At 40.5% G+C, this 21,847-nt stretch overlaps 1 protein-coding gene across 3 annotated transcripts in view; it reads left to right on the top strand.

The window, feature by feature from the left end:
- Positions 1-1,473: 1,473 nt before the first annotated feature.
- LOC137614366 (3-hydroxyisobutyryl-CoA hydrolase, mitochondrial-like) overlaps positions 1,474-21,847 on the top strand; it is a 39,431-nt gene continuing 19,057 nt past the window's right edge. Inside the window, exons 1-7 of one of the 3 annotated variants that reach the window (XM_068344155.1) lie at positions 1,474-1,578; positions 3,315-3,550; positions 3,720-3,878; positions 7,473-7,646; positions 8,390-8,541; positions 8,840-8,950; positions 9,521-9,695. In XM_068344155.1, the coding sequence (XP_068200256.1) occupies positions 3,316-3,550; positions 3,720-3,878; positions 7,473-7,646; positions 8,390-8,541; positions 8,840-8,950; positions 9,521-9,695 (1,006 nt within the window). In that variant the 5' untranslated portion in view covers positions 1,474-1,578; position 3,315. Of the gene's footprint in view, positions 1,579-1,715; positions 1,741-2,338; positions 2,416-3,314; positions 3,551-3,719; positions 3,879-7,472; positions 7,647-8,389; positions 8,542-8,839; positions 8,951-9,520; positions 9,696-21,847 lie in introns of those variants that run through there. The other 2 variants (XM_068344156.1, XM_068344154.1) reach the window with 2 other exon arrangements.

The following is a 21,847-nucleotide window of genomic DNA, read 5'->3' as shown; positions in this document are numbered from 1 at the left end:
CATGTACTGTAAAATGAATATATTATCCTCAATGCTTCCTCCCTCTGTACTCGGCCAGACCAAGCGCGGCTAGCGGCGAGGTTAGCGGCAAGAGGTTATGGCGGCAAATTGAAACCTTATGTATCTTATGTAGGTGGCCAGATAGGAGGCGCGGGTTATGGCGGCAAATTGAAACCTTAGGTATCTTATGTAGGTGGCCAGATAGGAGGCGCGAGGCTTCCCGCGCCTCCTATCTGGCCACCTACATAAGATACATAAGGTTTCAATTTGCCGCCATAACCTCTTGCCGCTAACCTCGCCGCTAGCCGCGCTTGGTCTGGCCGGGCCCTAAATCCAGCTTGACTATCCTCTATGGCATTTTTACTTCGTAGATGTCCCTCTGTTTCATCCTTGATGAAAGCTATGTATGTTTTATATGATACATTTTTTATTGCTATTGGTCTCAATTCCTTTGCTGTTGGTTTGTTTTTCTTCTTTTAACATTTTTGTTCTGGACTCTATATTCAACATTTTTTTTTTCCATAACTATTACCTAACAACTTCTCCTATGTAATCTCATCTGCCAATACTATTTACAAACCTCTTTCATTTCTGCTTTTTTCTATTTTTCTTTTAATTTTTTTTTTGCTATTTTACTTTTGGTTTCTTTCTTGACTTCTTGCTTTTTAATTTTTCTTACTTCAATTTTAATATATATTTTTTTCTTTTTTAGCATGTTTATATAAGACTTTTTTTCCTAACATTCTTCTTATTTGGTCTTTCACTATCAACTATGGTTTATCATCTGATGTTATGAAACAGCATCACCAATTGTCATATACGCCACACTTTTGCCATTTTTAAGAACCAAGTTGGGAGAACCATGCCTCTGTAACGGCTCCTAAAGAGCTATTGTGGTTATTTTATGGGATTCTATATTTATTTCTTAGGATTATTTTGCCATATCTAGTATTAAAAAAATATGATTTGATCTAGAATGTTATATCAATTGACTGTTTGGGCCATTTTTTTAGGAACCAGGGTAGGAATATCTTGCTTCTGCAACGGCTCCCTAAGAGCTATTGTGGTTCTTTTATGGTATTCGATATTTCTTTCTTTAAATGATTTTGTCTTTTTCAGAATTAAAAAAGATTTATGTTTTTTATCTAGAATATTATACTAATTGAATATAGGGGTTATATAGAATTAGTTTTATGTTTTTTTGCTATTTTTTATTCGTTCGCCACTTAACCTAATCTTCCGGGCTTTAGGAGCACATTGAAAAATATTTGTTCGAAGGTGTTTCCTTACATTAAATGGTTCTGCTAAACTTCAATAAAGTCACAGTACTTAATGGTTAGATTTTATCTCAGATATGCAAAGAAAACAAGAATTTTAATTCATATCTTAAGAAAAGAATTGATATTTACGGTAAACATTTACTCTTTAATATTAATACTAATTCAATTTGGTGTTCGAAGTTTCGAACACATCTGGCCAATCGGCTGGACTTGTACCTGGTAAACTCCAGACGGATTTTTCTAAAACAGACGAAAATTACCATTGGATTTTCTTCCTATATTCCCTGCGACAAAGAAGGTGATAATTCATGTTTTAATGTTTAAAGATTAACATGTGCCCGACTTATAAGAATAAGCCGTATCTCTTAATTGTCATTGTTAGTGGGAGATAGATATTCAAGTTAAGGAATAGAGCTTCGTTTCCTATCTAATCTCGGCCCCGTTGCTAGGCTCTTGTCAAGTAGGTTGGATTTTACATAAGACGTTTAAAAGTGAATTTTTATTTTTATAGTTAATTTGCAAAGCCCACAAGAGGGTGTATGTATGATAGCGGCCACCTGTATGTATTATTATGGCTAACTTAGAATACGACAGTGTAGGGGGTGTTAGCTCTACCGATATTTAAGTAGGTAAGGAAACGGGTTGTAGGTTAGGTTAGGGGGGAAAGTATAAGTTAGTTGATGTCCATTTTTAATGAACGCATGAGGGACTGGCCGCTAATATACAAAGGCTCCAATGAAGGTAAAGTCCTCGTAGAATCATGCGTTCGAAGTGTCATTTTGTGTCGGTACGTTGTAAGTAGTTAACATTGTCGATGGTTATCAATGGTTTTTCACTTTCGTGGGTACTGTACTTAAAAAAGTTAGTGCAATTTCAGCTTCACTCTACAACTAGGGATTTGCGTTGTTAATCATCATCAGATTCGTTCAAAACACACGAAACAATGCCAGAAAAACCATTCTGTTATCCATTGGGAATTATTGGCAACTTATGCAAATTTACCTTTTAAATTTCATATCAAAGTTCTATGTCTGATTAAAATCAAAAGAAGTATTCATATCTTATATTTACCCATGCTCCTTTCAGAGATACTGTACTACGGTTTTTTACCAGTAAGAACGAGGTGTTTGTACCGGTAAGTCGCTCATGTCAATATAACTAATTTGGGGTTAAGAACACTGCTTCCTTAAGTAGGTTACGGGCTAACAGAAGGTTTATATTTGCTGGTGACAGTGCAACGATAAATATTGACCATGTATATACTGTATATTTCAAGTGCTTAATTATGAGACAGAATATTGATGTAAAATTATCTGAAATGATTATTTAACAGGTTACACAGTTTAATTTTAACATTTATATAATTTTCCACTACAGCCTAATGTTACATTTTTATAAGCTACTCGTGTAAGTGTAAATCCAAAACATTTGCAAATTTTAAGTTAGTCTACCCAATAATGGAAAGGATTACATATTTAAATTTGTCAGTACATTAATATGATTTCACTTTTAATATCTTAGGCTAGCATCGGTGAGGTGTTATGGTAGTGTAAGAATAAAGAGACAAGCCTATTCATAAATCTTTAATCATGCATAAGTACGGTAGGCCTTGAATTCCATGTTCTTACTCATCCCGCCAACCCGACCTAGGATGTTAAGTCATAATCCCTCCTCCCTTTACCTAAGCTGACTGAAGGCTCTGTGTTCTTACTCATCAAACATTTAAGTACAGTATCTGAATGGTGCACAGGTAAAGTTATGATACTACAGTATATTAAGTAGTCATAACTTAATTGTAATTATAATAGTCTATAACATTTTAAGTATATTGATAGCTCGCTAGTTGAAATTTCAGTATGCTAGCGTATTCGGTATTTGAAGAATACATAACAATACTGTATTAGCTAATTTATGGATACCTGTACTGTATTTTCCAATGGCCACCGGTGAAACCAGTGTATTAGTTGCCATATGTTTAAGACAGGATTGGCTACTTGTGATTCTATTCTATTAACATTTCTTTCCTCATTACAGGATGGTGCTCATCCGAGCTGTAACGTCAAGATTAAGAATTGGCTTTTCCTCCCACCTTTTGAAATCCCGGAAAATGTCAACAGCTCCCGAGGCCTTGTTGGAGGAGATTGGGGATAAGGGCGTTATTACTTTAAATCGCCCTAAGGCTTTGAATGCTCTTAATTATAATATGATAAAAATGATATACCCAGTGCTAAAAGAATGGGAAAGTACAAAATCTCTAGTTATAATAAAAGGTTAGATTTTATTCAAAACTTTAACATGATTTTTTGTATCGAATATTCAGATCCAAGTAACTTTTAATCATTTCTTAACTCTCCAAAACATCATCGTGGAAGATTTTTAAAGAATAATTTGTGGTTATGAAAGCTTAAATCTATTTAAATCTTCCTTTTTTTTTCCAAGGGGCTGGCGACAAGGCATTCTGTGCTGGGGGCGATGTTAGAGTAATTGCAGATACCGCTCAGGATGAAGATGCAGTTGGCGATTATTTTTTCCGTGAAGAATACATTTTGAATTGTCTCATTGGTACCTATCATGTTCCATATATTGCCCTTATTGATGGTGAGTTACTATTACTTATTACATTTTATTTTGGTTAAAGTTTGGAACGATTGATAACCTCTTAATTGAGTAAAGTAACTTATATTTATTTATCATTGTCAGCGTAGTGTTTGAATGTACTGAGAGTTGCTAATGGCCTATAGTATATGCTACTGTTATGCTGAACATATCCTGCTACAGTATTCATTATTTTTGCTTACTACTTATGTACTATACATGTTTGTATTGGTCTAGTGCATTTGATTTTTATAGTCTATTCATACAAATGCTATTAATACTGCTCTAAACACTACTTGACTTACTGTAACTATGAGCTTGGTACACTTGGTACAAACCCTATGATATTTATAGGCATTTTCTTTCGGCAAAGTTGGAAGACTAGCCAGAAAGATTTTTTAAGCTAGGTGGCAACTACCGACCCACTAGTTAGTGGGGGGCGGTGAGGGGTAGCTGGTGTTGCCCATAACTTTAGGGGCATCAGTATGTCCTTAGTGTTCCAGAGAAACTATTGTACTCTGTTACGCAAGTACTGCAAGCAGGCTTGTGAAAGCGTCAGACGATCTTCACCGCCCACTACCTGAAAGACGTACATACATACATATACATATACCAAAGGCACTTCCCCCAATTTTGGGGGCTAGCCGACATCAACAAATGAAACAAAACAAAAAAGGGGACCTCTACTCTCTACATTCCTTCAGCCTAACCAGGGACTCAACCGAGTTCAGCTGGTACTGCTAGGGTGCCACAGCCCAACCTCCCACATTATCCACCACAGATGAAGCTTCATACTTCTGAATCCCCTACTGCTGCTACCTCCGCGGTCATCTAAGGCACCGGAGGAAGCAGCAGGGCCTACCGGAACTGCGTCACAATCGCTCGCCATTCATTCCTATTTCTAGCACGCTCTCTTGCCTCTCTCACATCTATCCTCCTATCACCCAGAGCTTTCTTCACACCATCCACCCACAGGAACATGGAGAAGTTCTCCATTGCTCCTGTGGTGGCTGCACAGCAAGTGGTTTGAAATGCTTCAAGCTCCTTGATGGACAAGTAGCAGATGGTTGAGGGCATAGTTTACCAGAGATTAGTCTGGGATGAGTGTGTAAGAATGCTGGCTCTTTCTTTCTTTTATCTTCCCCTCTCTTGGGGAACAACACCCATGGGTCCTTTGCAAGCTGGCCTCACCTATCTGCAAGTAATAACCATTTCCCTTGGGAAACCTAGTGTAGAAATAATACTTGTTACGTCCCCATACCCCTCGCGAGGTGGGTATTGAGTAACGTCTATGTTTGATACCAAAGATTCCTATTCATCTCGTGGACAGTCATGTTGCTAGTATCACAAGTACACAGGTTGCTCAGGCCGATATCTTTGCATTGCACAAAGTTTTGTCAAGGTGTCAGGGTTTCTCTCGGTTACTTGCCCAGCCCTTACGGGGAAAACCCTGGGTCAAATGCCAAGCCAGTTTTTTTATTTTCACCCTCCTAATGGGTGAGTCTTCTCTATAGATAGCATAGGGTTTGTATTGGTGTAAGAACAAATGACAAATTTGGAAGTATTTAGTATTTTTCCTAATGCTACAAACTTGTAGCTATTTATACGAATTGTCCCGCTATCACCTGTCCCCCCTAGAAAGTGAGTTAGACACCCTGATGTGTGAGTGAACGGTGTATCTGGCAACCTCCGCTACCCATCACTACCCCCTCCCCTCGCCTGCTAACTACTGGGTTAGTGGTTGTTACATAGCTTAAAAGCCTTTATGGCTAAGTCTTCCAGCTTTGCCGAAAGATAATCCCTATGAACAGCTAGATTACTTCTAAATTTGTTGTATTTTTTACTGGTGATGGTTAACCTAACCGTTAATACCTGTAAATGAAGTAATTATTAGAACAATGCAATGATAAAGGGAGGATAACGAAAATGTGGAGCCTAATCTTTCGAGTGAGGCAATGACTGAAAGCGAAATTGACGATAGAGGAGGAGGACAAAAGGCAGAAAACATGAACACTTTACTTTATGAAACACATTAACAAATGGCAGAAAGCTTTTCACTTAATTTCGCGCAGCACATTAATAAATGGCAGAAAACGTTAATGCTTTACTTTACGAAAAGTATAAAATTAAATTTTTTTTTCTTTTTCGAATTCTTTAAATTTTTTTATTTTACATTTAGTACTTTCTAAATTTCATCAGTTTCTTCATCACTTCCACTTTTCTGTTTTTTCGGATTACTTTGAGTTTCCTCTTTGCCTACTAATGGACTCTTTAGAAAATAACTATACAAGGAAGCTTGTTTCTGCCTACTTTTATGGCTTCCTTCTGCTTAAGGATGGTGCCTATCGTCGACGGATTTCGGCCTTGTTCCTTAGCGATCACACTCAACCGCATGCCAGCCTCATATTTCTTGATTATCTCCAGCTTTGTCTCCATGGAAAGCATCCTCTTCTTCTTTCCCTGAACATCAGCAACATTCTTGAGACCCATGGCTAATAATGTATGAGTTGAATAACACAACGCAATATAGTAAAGTAACTAAAAGCACGAAAGCGAAATCATCAGCACAAATTCAATCTGAACGATAGCGCTGCCGAAATAAAGTGCTCAAGGAACTTTTATACGTAGATGCATGATGGGATAGATGCTGACCAATAGGAGAGCAGGATTTCATGGTGGTAGCTAGCATCAGAGTAGAGAGATAACAAATGAGAAAGCAGGATGATGGTGGTGAGTTTACAGTTTGGCGGCGTCCGAATTTTAAAATTATTCTCGGTGGCCGGCCGAATCTCGTACTGTATCTCGTTTCGTATCATGAAGAATTTTTCGTAATATGAGGCGAAAAAACCTTCGTCTCGTTTCGTATCAAGAGGTATCACTTTACTGTACTGTTAATTAAGAAATGAGGTAGTTCTAATAGTTATTTGGTATCACTTGAAAGAAGGTAAATATAAAGAGTAACTATCAAAATGGTAATACACTATCGCAATTTCATTCTGCTGTACCAGTTTTCATACCAGATACTGTATTATATTTGTTATTAGAATTCCCCTGTGAATATGATGAAACTTTGCTTGTTTAATTTGGAAAAGATCTTTTTATTTGTACTGTTAGGGAAATTTATTTGCTAATATCCTATTTATTTGCTAATATCCTATTGGAGCAGAAAATTTATCTTAACTTTCTTAGTAGGAACTTTTGTTTATTTGACTAAACTTTCTCAGATCTGTGTTAATTATCTTATACTCCAATGTAATGTGATATAAAGAATGTGATAGAATAAAGGTTACATTATAGTATGAATGGTAAAGCTGTGCATTACTCTTAGATTCTCCTTGCATCTAAAGCTGTAAATGTAGCATTCAGGGAAGTGCTGGGATTGTTCAAAATCCATAAGCTAAGTAGATTTTAGGTTAATGAGAAAGCTTTTTTTCCATAAATTTTTGAAGCTTGTGACTACAGTTCTGTTATAAAAGCCTTGCTCATGAAAATTTCTGATGGCATTGAATTTTATTTTCATTTCAGTTGTTACTAAGGGTGGCAGTATAGGTTTTGTTTTGAAGTCCTGACCAGCAATGAATTTTATTTTCATTTCAGGTATTACCATGGGAGGAGGTGTAGGTCTTTCTGTACATGGACAGTTCCGTGTTGCCACTGAAAAAACACTGTTTGCCATGCCAGAGACGGGCATTGGGCTTTTCCCAGATGTTGGAGGATCACATTTCCTTCCAAGATTAGGTGGCCGTCTTGGAATGTACTTAGCGCTAACTGGTGAGTTTTTTTATTGTACTTTTGATAGTTGTTAAGATTATTTTGTAAGTTATATGCAATACTTTAGAAGTAAAAGGAAGCAAACTTAATGCACTGAAATTTTATGATTAAAGTGATAAAGGAGACCATTTCAGAGATACTGGTAACAATTACAAAGCTTCATTTGTTTTATCAGAAATTTTCACAGATTTTTTTTTTTTGCAAATTCAAAGTTGCATATTTACATATAGAAAATTCTCAGTTTCTTCATGAAAAAAAGGTTCCCTGGCAATTCAGAAAATGCTCTCATGAGAAAATTAATCTATGTAGGGTAGGATGATAGTAACAAAAGGCTGAAAATATGATAATGGCCTAAGTAATTTAAATTGTGCAAATTTTTTCAACAATTGATGGAGTTCAGATGTATCATGTATCAATGGAGATTCAATTACCAATTTTTCCTTTAAAGTAATATGCATAAATATTAGGCTAAAGAAAGTAGATTAAATTTTTTATATACAGTACTATATCTTCTTTAAGTTTCATATATGCTTATTCAAAACTGTTGTCTTTTTTTTTTAACTTTACGTACAGTAAATTCTGTTAAGACCTGTCTAGCACTATGGGGGTTAATGTGAACTGTAGAACTATACTTTATTACATTGTGAGAGAATTCTAAAAGCTTAATTAAGTTAACTGTGACCTTGTAGATTCTCCAAATCAGTGTTTCTTTGTCTAAATAATGAATTTCATTGTGTTTGAAGGGCATAGGCTTAAAGGACGTGACGTGCTCAAAGCAGGTGTGGCAACACATGTTTGCGATTCAGCGAGGATTGGTGAACTAGAGGAACATCTTTTGAAACTCGATTCTCCTTACCCAGAAGATATTCAGTCAACACTAGATAAATTTCAGGAGGTACGTAACCATTTAACTTTTTTTTTTTTTTTTTTTTTTATACTTAGGAAGGTACTAATCTTTTACTTACTTTCTTACTTACTTACTGAGGAAGGTACTAATCCTCTAAGAAGAGATTTGGAAAAGGGTTAGTACAGTTGTGCATTTAATTAAAAGAGTAATCTTAGTATATCAGATTTATTCCACAAATATCATGAATTTTTTTTGTGTATTACAGTTTCCTTTATCTTAATCAAAGCCTGCAGTGCTCACAAATAATACATAAGACTAAGCTTTTCCTCTTTTCATATTATTACAGGAGTCTACTTTCAGCAAGAATGAGGCATTCTCTCTGCAGCCATTCCTACCACAAATCCAAAAGTGTTTCTCAGGTGGCAGTGTTGAGGAAATAATATCTAACTTGGAGAAAGTGAGAATTTTGTCTTTTTGTTATTCAAATTATTCTCTTTTCTATGCATAGATCATTTATAGCTCTTAGGTATGATTCAAGTTGAAAATTTATAAGTCATTAAGTGAATTTAGGGCATGCTTTATGGTATGATTTTATAGATTTATCTACTTTAATAGAAAATCATAATTTTACAGTACAGTACATACATACATATACCAAGGCACTTTCCCCAATTTTGTGAGTAGCCAACATCAAACAAATGAAACAAAAGAGGGGACCTCTCCTCTCTACGTTCCTCCCAGCCTGACAAGGGACTCAAACGAGTTCGGCTGTTACTGCTAGGGTTACATACTTTTGTTTAATACAATACTGTAGCTGTAATTTGTACTAAAGAGCACTGCATTGTGTCATACATGCAGAGAGCTTTAGAATTAACATTTATTTGGGAGTTAAAAACATCCCAAAGACTTAGAGTAAACATAAGTTGATTTCATCAGCAGATTACCTAATTATTAGATATCAAATGATCCTCCTAAATTTTCTATTCATTTACTATAATAATTATGAGCATGTAATTTTGTTTTACAGGATGGTTCTGAATGGGCAGAGAAACAAATAAAGACTCTAAGCAGGATGTCTCCTACATCTTTAAAGGTCACATTTGAGCAGATAGAAAGAGGTGCGCATCTCACCCTCCAAGAATGCCTCTCCATGGAACACCGCATCGTTAGTCGTATCTTTAAAGGGCATGACTTCAGGGAAGGTTAGTGGTTAACGTAAATTTCCTTTCGTCCTGTAATTATAATTTGTGCAGGTCCGTTTTGTTACTTTAGATTAGGAAAATTCTGCTTTGCTGGTACAGAATTATTCAGGTAGATTTGACAGTACTGGTGTAATGTTATTATGTTTGCACAGAAGGTCCTCGGTTTAAGACGGAGATCCACTCGTATGCCGTTCTGTAAATCAAATTTCAAGGAAAGTTGAACACACCATAATACAGTACTGAAAGGATGTCTCTATGCTAATACAGCAGAGTACAGTACAGTATAGTCATAATCTAGGACATAAATCTCATTTTATTACTTAGAAACAAATGGGTCTAAAAAAACCAACACAACATGAACATACTGTAGAATCATACAGAAGAGTAAAAATAAATAGGTTATTGTAATACAAATCCTTACCATGATGTAAGACACATACAGTATTCACAAAACGTCCTAAAACTACCGCTAGAGAGTTATTTGTTCCTTTGACTGGCCAGACAATGCTACATTGGATCCTTCTCTCTGGTTATGGCCCATTTTTACTTTGTCTACACATATACCGAATAGTCGGGCCTATTCTTTCCACTTTCTCCTCTGTCTTCATATACCTGATAACACAGACTATCAAACAATTGTTCGCACAAGGGGTTAACTACTGTATTGCACTGTAATTGCTCGGTGGCTACTTTCCTCTTGGTAAGGGTAGAAGAGAGTCTTTATCTATGGTAAGCAGCTCTTCTAGGAGAAGGTCTTTCCAAAATCAAACCATTATTTTCTAGTCTTGGGTAGTGCCATAGCCTCTGTACCATGGTCCTCCACTGTCTTGGAGTAGAGTTCTCTTGCTTGAGGGTACACTCAGGCACAGTGTTCTATCTTATTTTTCTTGATTTTTTTTTTCAAGTTTTTATAGTTTATACATGAAATCTCTATTTTTATAGTTGTTACTGTTCTTAAATATTTTATTTTAATTGTTCATCACTTCTGTAGTTTATTAATTTCCTTATTTCCTTTCCTCAATGGGCTATTTTTCCCTTTTGGAGCCCTTGGGCTTATAGCATCTTGCATTTCCAACTAGGGTTGTAGCTTAGCTAGTAATAATAATAATAATAATAATAATAATGATGATGATGATGATAAAACGAGACCATTGTAACTGGAGGACCTACTATACCTGTATTATGTGAATAGGGAATATTTAAGTTTTCAATATTAATCTTACCCGATAATCATGTAGCTGTCAACTCTGTTGCCGACAGAAATCTACGGTCGGGATACGCCAGCGATCGCTATACAGGTGGGGGTGAACACCACAGCGCCATCTGTGGTCAGGTACTCCAGTACTTCTTGTCAACACCACCTCAATTTTTCCTCTGTCGTGCCTCCGGCTAGACCTACATGGATACGCTGTTGATTCTGGAGTTATTGCTCACGATTTGGTGATGTATTTGCTCTAGAGTTTAGCCTTCGCTATTCAGGAAGCTTTATCATTAGCTTAGCAAGTTTTTTGGAATTAATTTGATTTAATTTTTTATTTAATTTTGGTGACGAAGAGAGTATGATCTCTCTTTCACTTTTAATGGCCGACCCTTCCCTTAGACGGAAGTGTTGGTGTCGAAGAGAGTATAGACTCTCTTTCTTAATTTTGCTTAACAAAATTTATAGATTTATTTTATATCTCTCCGCCTTTTATAGGCCTCTTCGATTAACTTCCTTTTATTATAAACTTATTAAAATTAATTTTTATATTTGTTTATATTCGACCTTTCCTAATAGTAGGCGGTCTTTTCTTGGAACCGAAGTTAATTAACATTGAGCCCGTCATTTCGTTTTTACCTGTTAACATATTATGCTATTTTAATGTTTTTGAAAGAATTTCTTTGATAGTCTCGTACTGTTTTCAAAGTTGAACTAACGTTTTGTTTTGTCTCTGCAGTTGTTGACGTTCAGAACGTTCAACTTGCGCTCTATCGTTACGATAGAGAGAGAGTATTCACGGTATCACGTTGCAGTAAGAGTAGAACGATTCTATCGTTTTGTTCATTCTTTCTTAGCTTAAATGGTTTTAATTCTAATAAAGGAACTTTTTATTTGGGAAATCTTTCAGTTTTTTTCCTTTAACAATAATATGTTTTAACGATATATATAATTGGGCTCATCTCTCAGGTTCTAAGTCAAGAGAGAGAGAGAGAGAGATAGAGACGGAGGGAGAGAGAGGAGGATAAACGTTTCGTTCAAGCGGGTAACGTTGTTATCGTTTTTGCTCTTCTCCCTAGTCTCTTTAGGGGAAGAAGGTAAACGTTTCTAGAGTTTTATTCTTGTTCTCAGGCTTTATGCGGTGAGAGATTTTAAACGTAGTTTATTTGATTTAGTGTTTAGTCTCTTTTCCAGCCACTGAATTATTTATCTTTCATTATGTTTTTCTGTTACATTGTAATACTGTTTTCGCAATTACTAACTTTTAATGAAGGATAGAATTGCGTGTTTCAGGTACAAACCACTTAAAGTTTCGAGTTCAGTGAAATAAGTGCAAACAGAAAATCAAAAGTGATAAAGTGATAAGCGCAAAGTGTTACAGTGTTGCGTTCGAGGGTTCGTCTGTTCGTGCCAGTTGTTCGCCTAGTCTGGGACCTCTTACAAGCTCCCAAGCAGGGGAGAAGTAACGTCGAAGGACTTATGGGTTCATCAGGCCTTGATCGACGAACAGACGTTTCCCTCCGTGGTTTCGGGTGTAACCAACTCACGTAGCCGACGTGATCACCCCACCCACACAAAGACGAGAGAGCCCTTTTATTCCTCGTCTGCGGAAGAGGTTTCTCGCAGAAACCATGGACCAAATCTTGCAGCTTTTAAGTGCAAGTCGGTCCCTTCCGTGCAAGTCCAACTCCTAGGTGGTGCCATTAGCACTGGGTCAGTTCGGACTTGCTGCAGTACGACAACTGCACACCTCCCAGAGAGGCAAGGTGGTATCGCAACAGGCAGTAACTCCGTCTGTTGCCGCACCAGCTGTTTTAGACCCTCAGTCTCAACGGACAGTAGCTCCGTTTGTTGTTGTCTTTCTTAAACTCTAGTGGTCTATGCTGCAGACAATGCAGTCTCAGCTTGCGGTGTTGATGCAGGAGTTTCAGGCAGAGAAGGTTAGCACACCTCCTCCTGCGAGCGCTCCTCCACCTCTGCGCAGTCCACCCTGCCAGACGTATGATGTTGAGGCTCCTCCTGCCTCCATGCGTGAGCTGCCGCATTGGGAGTTGCCAGGTACCAGCGCTATGCAGCAACCTCCACTTTCCTTGAGGCAGGAGCCTCATGCTATGCGGCAACCGCCTCAACTCTTGAGGCAAGAGCCTCAACTCTTGAGGCAAGACCCTCAACTCTTGAGGCAAGAACCTCAACTCTTGAGGCAAGAACCTCAACTCTTGAGGCAAGAGCCTCAACTCTTGAGGCAAGAACCTCAACTCTTGAGGCAAGAGCCTCAACTCTTGAGGCAAGAACCTCAACTCTTGAGGCAAGAACCTCAACTCTTGAGGCAAGAGCCTCAACTCTTGAGGCAAGAACCTCAACTCTTGAGGCAAGAACCTCAACTCTTGAGGCAAGAGCCTCAACTCTTGAGGCAAGAGCCTCAACTCTTGAGGCAAGAGCCTCTCTCTGCGCAGCCACCTCCTCAACCCTTGAGGCAGACGCAACTCTTGAGGCAGGAACCTCATGCTATGAGGCAGCCGCCTCAACGCATGCAGCAACCGCATTCTTCACAGCATGAGCCTCTCTCTGCGCAGCTACCTCCTCAACCCTTGAGGCAGACGCAACTCTTGAGGCAGGAACCTCACAGGAGCCTCATGCTATGCGGCATCCTCCTCAAACCATGAGGCAGGAGCCTCATGCTATGCGGCATCCTCCTCAACCCATGAGGCAGGAGCCTCATGCTATGCGGCAACCTCCTCTACCCATGAGGCAGCCTCATGCTATGCTGCATCCTCCTCAACCCATGAGGCAGGAGCCTCATGCTATGCGGCATCCTCCTCAACCCATGAGGCAGGAGTCTCATGCTATGAGGAGCCTCATGCTATGCGGCATCCTCCTCAAACCATGAGGCAGGAGCCTCATGCTATGCGGCAACCGCCTCAACCCATGAGGCAGGAGCCTCATACTATGCGGCATCCTCCTCAACGCATGCGGCATGAGCCTCATCCCTTGCAGCATGAGCCTCATCCCATGCAGCATGAGCCTCATACCATGCAGCATGAGCCTCATCCCATGCAGCATAAGCCGCACGCCAGGCAACATGCTCTGCTTACCTTACAGCATGCTCTACATACAGCATGCTCTGCATACAGCATGCTCTGCATACCTTACCGCATGCTCCTCAGTCACACATCTTTGGTTGTTGCCAACTCACTAGACTGTCAAGCAGTTTCATAACGTTGCCTTCTAGTCTGCTGCTTTTGCACCAGTGAAACCCTCACTGAGAGAACTTAGCTTTTCTCGGATATGGTTCCTGTAGATGAGAAAGTGCTATTCTCCCTCCTTCTGATATTCCCTTGAGGACTCTGTCATTTGGAGAGGAGCCTTTAGCTGCTTAGCCTCCTATGGACTTTTATTTAAGCATAACATGCTTCCAGGGAGGGTAATGGTTCCACTTCAGTCGCTAACCCCGTCTGTTACCACACCTGCTCCCATAGACCTTGAGCTTTGTTGCAAGACATGCAGTCCAAGCTTAGTCCTTGTTAGAGGATTTTTTGTTTACGGAGTCAGTGTGTCACTGGGAAGACGTTCAACAACCAGCAGAAGTGACTTGTTGTGACGCAGTGCGGCAACCTCAGCAACCCGATAAGGAGTTGTCTGTACGACCCAGACAGTCTAGACAGCTTCGGGTTGTCGCTGTACTTCCTCGCTTCCCCATGGTTGACAGTTCACAGACTGTGCAGCAGTACCATGATCTTGTGTCCGGCTCCGTCAGACGACTAGCTTTTAAGAGCTCCCACAAGTCGTCGCTGTCTGGAGATTCTCAGATGGACTATGGATCTGACCAAGGAACTGGGCCTCCTGGTCAATTTTGAGGAGTCCCAGCTCGTCCCATCCCAGACCATTGTCTACCTGGGTATGGATCTTCAGAGTCGAGCTTTTCGGGCTTTTCCGTCGGCCCCAAGGATCTACTAAGCCCTAGATTGCATCCAGAGCATGCTGAGAAGGAACCGATTCTCAGTCAGGTAGTGGATGAGTCTAACAGGGACACTTTCATCGCTGGCCCTGTTCATCGAGTTAGGGAGACGCCACCTCCGCCCCCTTCAGTATCATCTAGCGGCTCACTGGATAAAGGACATGACGCTAGAGACGATCTCAGTTCCTGTTTCCGAAGAGAGGAGGTCTACTCTCACGTGGTGAAAGAACAGCTTTCTTCTCAAGGAAGTCTACCTTTGGCTGTTCAGAAACCCGTCCGCCGTCTCTTCTCTGACGCATCAGACACGGGCTGGGGTGCGACTTTGGACGGACAGGAATGCTCGGGAACATGGAATCAGGAGCTAAGGACACTTCACATCTATTGCAAGGAGCTGTTGGCGGTTCATCTGGCCTTGATAAACTTCAAGTCCCTCCAGCTTAACAAGGTGGTGGAGGTGGACTCTGACAACACCACAGCCTTGGCTTACATCTCCAAGCAGGGAGGGACTCATTCGTGGAAGTTGTTCTAGATCGCAAGGGACCTCCTCATCTGGTTAAAAGATCGAAAGCTCACGCTGGTAACGAGGTTCATTCAGGGCGATATGAATGTCATGGCAGATCGCCTTAGCCGGAAGGGTCAGGTCATCCCCACAGAGTGGACCCTTCACAAGAATGTTTGCAGCAGACTTTGGGCCCTGTGGGGTCAGCCAACCATAGATCTGTTCGCTACCTCGATAACCTAGAGGCTCCCGTTGTATTGTTCTCCGATTCCAGACCCAGCAGCAGTTCACGTGGATGCTTTTCTGCTGGATTGGTCCCATCTCGACCTGTATGCATTCCCGCCGTTCAAGATTGTCAACAGGGTACTTCAGAAGTTCGCCTCTCGCAAAGGGACACGGCTGACGTTGGTTGGCTCCGCTCTGGCCCGCGAGAGAATGGTTCATAGAGGTACTGCAATGGCTGGTCGACATTCCCAGGACTCTTCCTCTAGGAGTGGACCTTCTACGTCTACCTCACGTAAAGAAGGTACATCCAAACCTCCACGCTCTTCGTCTGACTGCCTTCAGACTTTCGAAAGACTCTCAAGAGCTAGGGGCTTTTCGAAGGAGGCAGCCAGAGCGATTGCCAGAGCAAGGAGGACATCCACTCTCAGAGTCTATCAGTCTAAAGGGGAAGTCTTCCGAAGCTGGTACAAGGCCAATGCAGTTTCCTCATCCAGTACCACTGTAACCCAGATTGCTGACTTCCTGTTACATCTAAGGAACGTAAGATCCCTTTCAGCTCCTACGATTAAGGGTTACAGAAGTATGTTGGCAGCGGTTTTCCGCCACAGAGGCTTGGATCTTTCCACCAACAAAGATCTACAGGACCTCCTTAGGTCTTTTGAGACCTCAAAGGAACGTCGGTTGTCCACTCCAGGCTGGAATCTAGACGTGGTCCTAAGGTTCCTTATGTCATCAAGATTTGAACCTCTCCAATCAGCCTCTTATAAGGACCTCACATTAAAAACTCTTTTCCTCGTGTGCTTGACAACAGCTAAAAGAGTAAGTGAGATCCACGCCTTCAGCAGGAACATAGTTTTCACATCTGAAACGGCTACATGTTCCTTGCAGCTCGGTTTTTTGCTAAAACGAGCTTCCTTCACGTCCTTGGCCTAAGTCGTTCGAGATCCCAAGCCTATCCAACTTGGTGGGGGACGAACTGGAGAGAGTACTTTGCCCAGTTAGAGCTCTTAGGTACTATCTAAAAAGGTCATAACCTTTACGAGGACAATCAGAAGCCTTATGGTGTGCTATCAAGAAGCCTTCTCTTCCAAGGTCTAAGAACTCAGTTTCTTACCTATTCAGGCTCCTGATTAGGGAAGCACATTCTCATCTGAAGGAAGAAGACCTTGCTTTGCTGAAGGTAAGGACACATGAAGTGAGAGCTGTGGCTACTTCAGTGGCCCTCAAACAGAACCGTTCTCTGCAGAGTGTTATGGATGCAACCTATTGGAGAAGCAAGTCAGTGTTCGCATCATTTTATCTCAAAGATGTCCAGTCTCTTTACGAGAACTGCTACACCCTGGGACCATTCGTAGCAACGAATGCAGTAGTAGGCGGGGGCTCAGCCACTACATTCCCATAATCCCATAACCTTTTTAACCTTTCTCTTGAATACTTTTTATGGGTTGTACGGTCGGCTAAGAAGCCTTCCACATCCTTGTTGATTTGGCGGGTGGTCAATTCTTTCTTGAGAAGCGCCGAGGTTAAAGGTTGTGATGAGGTCCTTTAGTATGGGTTGCAGCCCTTTATACTTCAGCACCTAAGAGTCGTTCAGCATCCTAAGAGGACCGCTACGCTCAGTAAGGAAGACGTACTTAATAAAGGCAGAGTAATGGTTCAAGTCGTCTTCCTTACCAGGTACTTATTTATTTTATGTTATTTTTGATTAACTAATAAAATAAAATACGGGATACTTAGCTTCTTTGTTAACATGTATGCTGGTCTCCACCCACCACCCTGGGTGTGAATCAGCTACATGATTATCGGGTAAGATTAATATTGAAAAATGTTATTTTCATTAGTAAAATAAATTTTTGAATATACTTACCCGATAATCATGATTTAATTGACCCACCCTTCCTCCCCATAGAGAACCAGTGGACCGAGGAAAAAATTGAGGTGGTGTTGACAAGAAGTACTGGAGTACCTGACCACAAATGGCGCTGTGGTGTTCACCCCCACCTGTATAGCGATCGCTGGCGTATCCCGACCGTAGATTTCTGTCGGCAACAGAGTTGACAGCTACATGATTATCGGGTAAGTATATTCAAAAATTTATTTTATTAATGAAAATAACATGTTTGATTACAGGTTAAATATGCTTTATATAGCTAAGTAAAGAAGCAGGTATTATGTTTTCCCCAACAACCTCTTGAAAATTTTGATATAGCCTTTTGGTATATCTTCTAGATTTGAAAGTTTGAAAAGAGGTAACTCCAGTTTCTTTTATCAGCCAATATACTTTTTTATCCGTATCATGGAATAAAAAGCCATGTATTATTAATAGGAGTATGACTTCAGATAAGCTGAACCGATCATTTAAACTTTTAACAAAGTAAGCATAGTGGCAGATAGATCCCACCCACCCAGCAAGAGTGTTTACGCTGTTTGTTTTTTATGGTGACTCCACAGACTGACTGCAGCTTGTCCTGGTAAGGCCAGTTGTAAATGTGGCCGGTATATGAGTATACTAGAAGTGAATCGATGTCAACTTTGTAGGGGGCTGATGGATTGGAGCCTTCTCCCCTGTAATGAGCTTAGGGAGTGGCCTCCTTTTCAGTGGGCGGAGTTTTTGAAGAAGGGGAAAAAGAAGTCTAAGAGGGATTCTTTGGCATCAGACTTGGCAGTGTCCAAGCTGATGCCGAAGAATCTCTTTAGTTCCTTCTACCCAGCTTCTGGCTCGAAACTTGTCTCCTTCGACTTCCTATGGGGCTGGATACTCCAGAGGAATTTGTAAGAGGACTGCTTAGAGGGAGACAGGAGTACTGTATTGCCTTCCCCCCAAAAAGTTAATATTCCTTTTGCCTTTCTTTCAAAGTACAGTACAGTACTCCAAATATTGTGCTGATTGACGACGACTCTGACAAGGACCTACGACAACTCTCACAAGGACCTGGACCTTGGTAAATTATGGCTTTCCTCAGGTGTCGATGGTGCTTCATTGCCTGATAAGCTTCTTGAGGTGCTAGTTGCTACTAAGACCCAGAAATCTTCCATTGGTATGCCCTCTTCTTCAGTCATATGACCTGCACATCAGCGATGTGATTTGGTGCCCCTCAATATGCCCTTGCCTGCTGCAGCAGAGGAGTCTCCTCCTTCGGCTGCTGCAGAGAGATCACCCCCAGCCTGTAAATCCTTAATCCCTGTGAATTTTGATAAGCGCAAACCAAAATGCATATGCTTGTCTTCCCCTGCAGCCATCTACCAAGAAAAGTGGGCCATCTACGATTGGTGTCGTAAATGGGAAAATGAGATACTCCTCGGGTTGGAGTCTCGCTGCAATTGATAACTAATTTCCTCATCTACCTTTGTAAAGAGAAGCTCCTTTCAGTCTCTGTATTGAAAGGCTATCAATCAATCTTGAGTCAAGATTTCAGAATGAAGGGCTTAGACCTTTTCTCTTTATAGTAACTGTCTGTGCTTATGAGTATCTTTGAGCAGTCTTGCCCTTCCAGAGAACTACGAACGTCTGACTTAGGACGTCACGAAAGTTCTCAGTTCTCTTTCAAGTGGTCTCCATGCAAACTTTTAGAGGGTGTGTTGGGAATCTCACACTCAAGACTGTCCTTGGTAAAGAGAGTAGGTGAGCTGCATGGCATATCGCAAGTTACAAGTCATTCAAAGTAATAGAAGAAGGTCTCCTTTATGTATGTTCCTGAGTTCTTCGCTAGGACCCAGAACCCAGCTGGCCACAACCCTAGGTTCAAGTCCTTCCCCATCTTTTACCTCCAAGATGCAAGTCGTGATCAGGATAATCTGCTACTCTGTCCTGTGAGGGTGCTTAGGCACTACCTGAATAGAAGTCAGTGTTTCAGATTGAAGCGCTAGAGGCTGATGTGGTAATGTTCCTGACTGGTGATTGCTAGACTGGGGTTGGAGTCCTGCTCAAACACATTATTTTCTTTGGTTGCTGCTACTTTACCGTCCTTGTGAGCTAAGGAAGGGGGGGTTTGGGAGAGACTGTAGGTCTACCTGCTGAGTCATCAGCAGCCATTGCCTGGCCCTCCCTGGTTCTAGCTTGGACGGAGAGGGGGCTTGGGCGCTTATCATATGTATATATGGTCAGTCTCTAGGGCATTGTCCTGCTTGATATGGCAGTGTCACTCTCCCTTGCCTCTGCCATTCATGAGCAGCCTTTAAACCTTTAAACTGGTACTATACGGTTACGAAGAGATATCTATGAAAAAAAATTTGTTATGGCTTCGTGAGACCATCAGATGTGCACTCCCCACTTCAGGAGAGACTGCTGGTCTCACAAATTCAGAGGTATCAGTTCCTTCGTAGCCTTCAGGAAGAATCTATCTGTGGCACAAAGTGTTGAAGACAGGAGTTTGGAAATGCCAGACAACGTTTACTATCCACTACCTTCAGGAGTATACATACAGGCCCCTGGGTACCTGCCAACCTCCCTCATGGGAGTTTACACAATGGAACGGTTTGTTGAACCTGCTTCTCAAACGGTTTGAAGAGGTGGAGTCAGCCACGCATGCATAAGGTTTGTGGATAATGAAACCGTGCCCACAAAAGTCAGTTGAGGACAGACTTTCTTCGAACTGTTTGACAACCGAATACCTCGTTCACACGTTCAAACATCACTTCCAACACTTATCTGTCGAACTGCACTCGACTAACCGTTTGACCTTGTAAACCTGCCTTAAGATCGTGATTGCGATGTAAGTCTACAGTGAAAAGTAGTAATGTATGGCTGTTTTTCCCCTTGTTTTCCCATCTTAGGGTTCAGTAGTCATGCTGATATGAGTTGGACTTGACGCTAGATGCTGGTGACCAATGCAACAGAATAACTTTTCTAGCAATTAATTTTGTATTGAAGTATCTCCCCATCCTACCATACAAGGGAAAGGATGATTGGAATGTAAGGAAATCCATTCCTCATAAATACCCATTCATTCAGACATCATATCCTTTAAGATATACAGTAGAATCTTCACTGACTGTCTACCAGTTTTCTGATAGGGACCTAGACTAACACCTGCAATATCTTCATGTTCAGTTAGTTAGGAGATTGGCAGGAGACATGACTTTGGCTCCTCCACTGGACCAAAATACATTGGCATTTCCTGGGTTAGTTATGAATAACTTGCCACTTTTGGTTATAAAGACTTCACCCTCCGAAGGATGAGTTTCCTATTAAAGGGTAATGATTTGTATTCATGTATGAATAAGTGAAAAGATTCAAAATTAAATTGTATTTTTCCTAACTATACAAACCTGTCGGGTGGACGGGACCTACCCACCACTCAACAGGCAGATGTTTACCTCATTCAAAGTTTAAACATATGTTCAAACTTTGCTGAAGTTATACTTCTATTAAAGGACTCAGATTTTTACTATGAAAAATGCAAAGTACTGAACTAATAAAAATTTGTGATATATTTAGCTTTCAAACCTCTATTTCAAGTAATGTTCAAATTTATGATATATACTGTACAGTAAACCTTTCTTAATTGTTCTGTATTTGAATACATTGAATTTAGAGTTTTTATAGTTCTTGTAACTTTACTGATGCCTTTCTTGATACAACTTTATTGCCGTATTGATGAATATTTCTGCAACTGTAGATAGCTATTGTAATATGACAGGTGTGAGAGCTTTGTTGATTGATCAAGACAACAAACCTTTTTGGAGTCCAGCCTCTTTAGCTGAAATTTCTGATGAAAAAGTAGAAGAGTATTTTTCTCCCCTGACCAACAATGAAGAATTACTTCTTTAGATACAAGCCTTGCCCTGATGATTTTTGGTAGATAATGTCAATCCAGTGAAGCACTGCATGGGCTATTGTTTTTTATACTGAAGATCATTTCAAAGTTTTGATATCCCGAGTTTTGCCACTGGTTTTTGTTCCCATAATAATTTTTATCATCTTCATGTACACTTCATTCCCGTCGTTAATGTTTTCATATCAGATTTTCCTTGTGTGAGATTAATATAAAATCAGTATGGGATTCTCCCCTCCCTCGTGCACTTTCTGCATGAAATATTACCTGGTTTAAGTCTGTGTACATCCTCCTTTCTCCATGGTTTTCGGGGCCATCTTATTGGTCTTTGCCCTCGTGTGTGGTAGTTCTTCCACATCTGCTTTTGTGTTCCTCTTCCCTTCTCATCACCTCAAAGTCTGTTACCCAGTGTCTGGATGCCATATCTCTGCAATTTTCTCTTTTGTGATTTCTAGCACTCCAACCATGAAGTTCAGCATTTTGTTTTCCTCTGCTTCAAGG

Source organism: Palaemon carinicauda, chromosome 20, assembly GCF_036898095.1.
Source record: "Palaemon carinicauda isolate YSFRI2023 chromosome 20, ASM3689809v2, whole genome shotgun sequence".
Classification (NCBI taxonomy): Eukaryota; Metazoa; Arthropoda; class Malacostraca; order Decapoda; family Palaemonidae; genus Palaemon; species Palaemon carinicauda.
The sequence above is the reverse complement of the archived record's forward strand: the minus strand, read 5'-3'. Positions and strand labels throughout refer to the sequence as shown.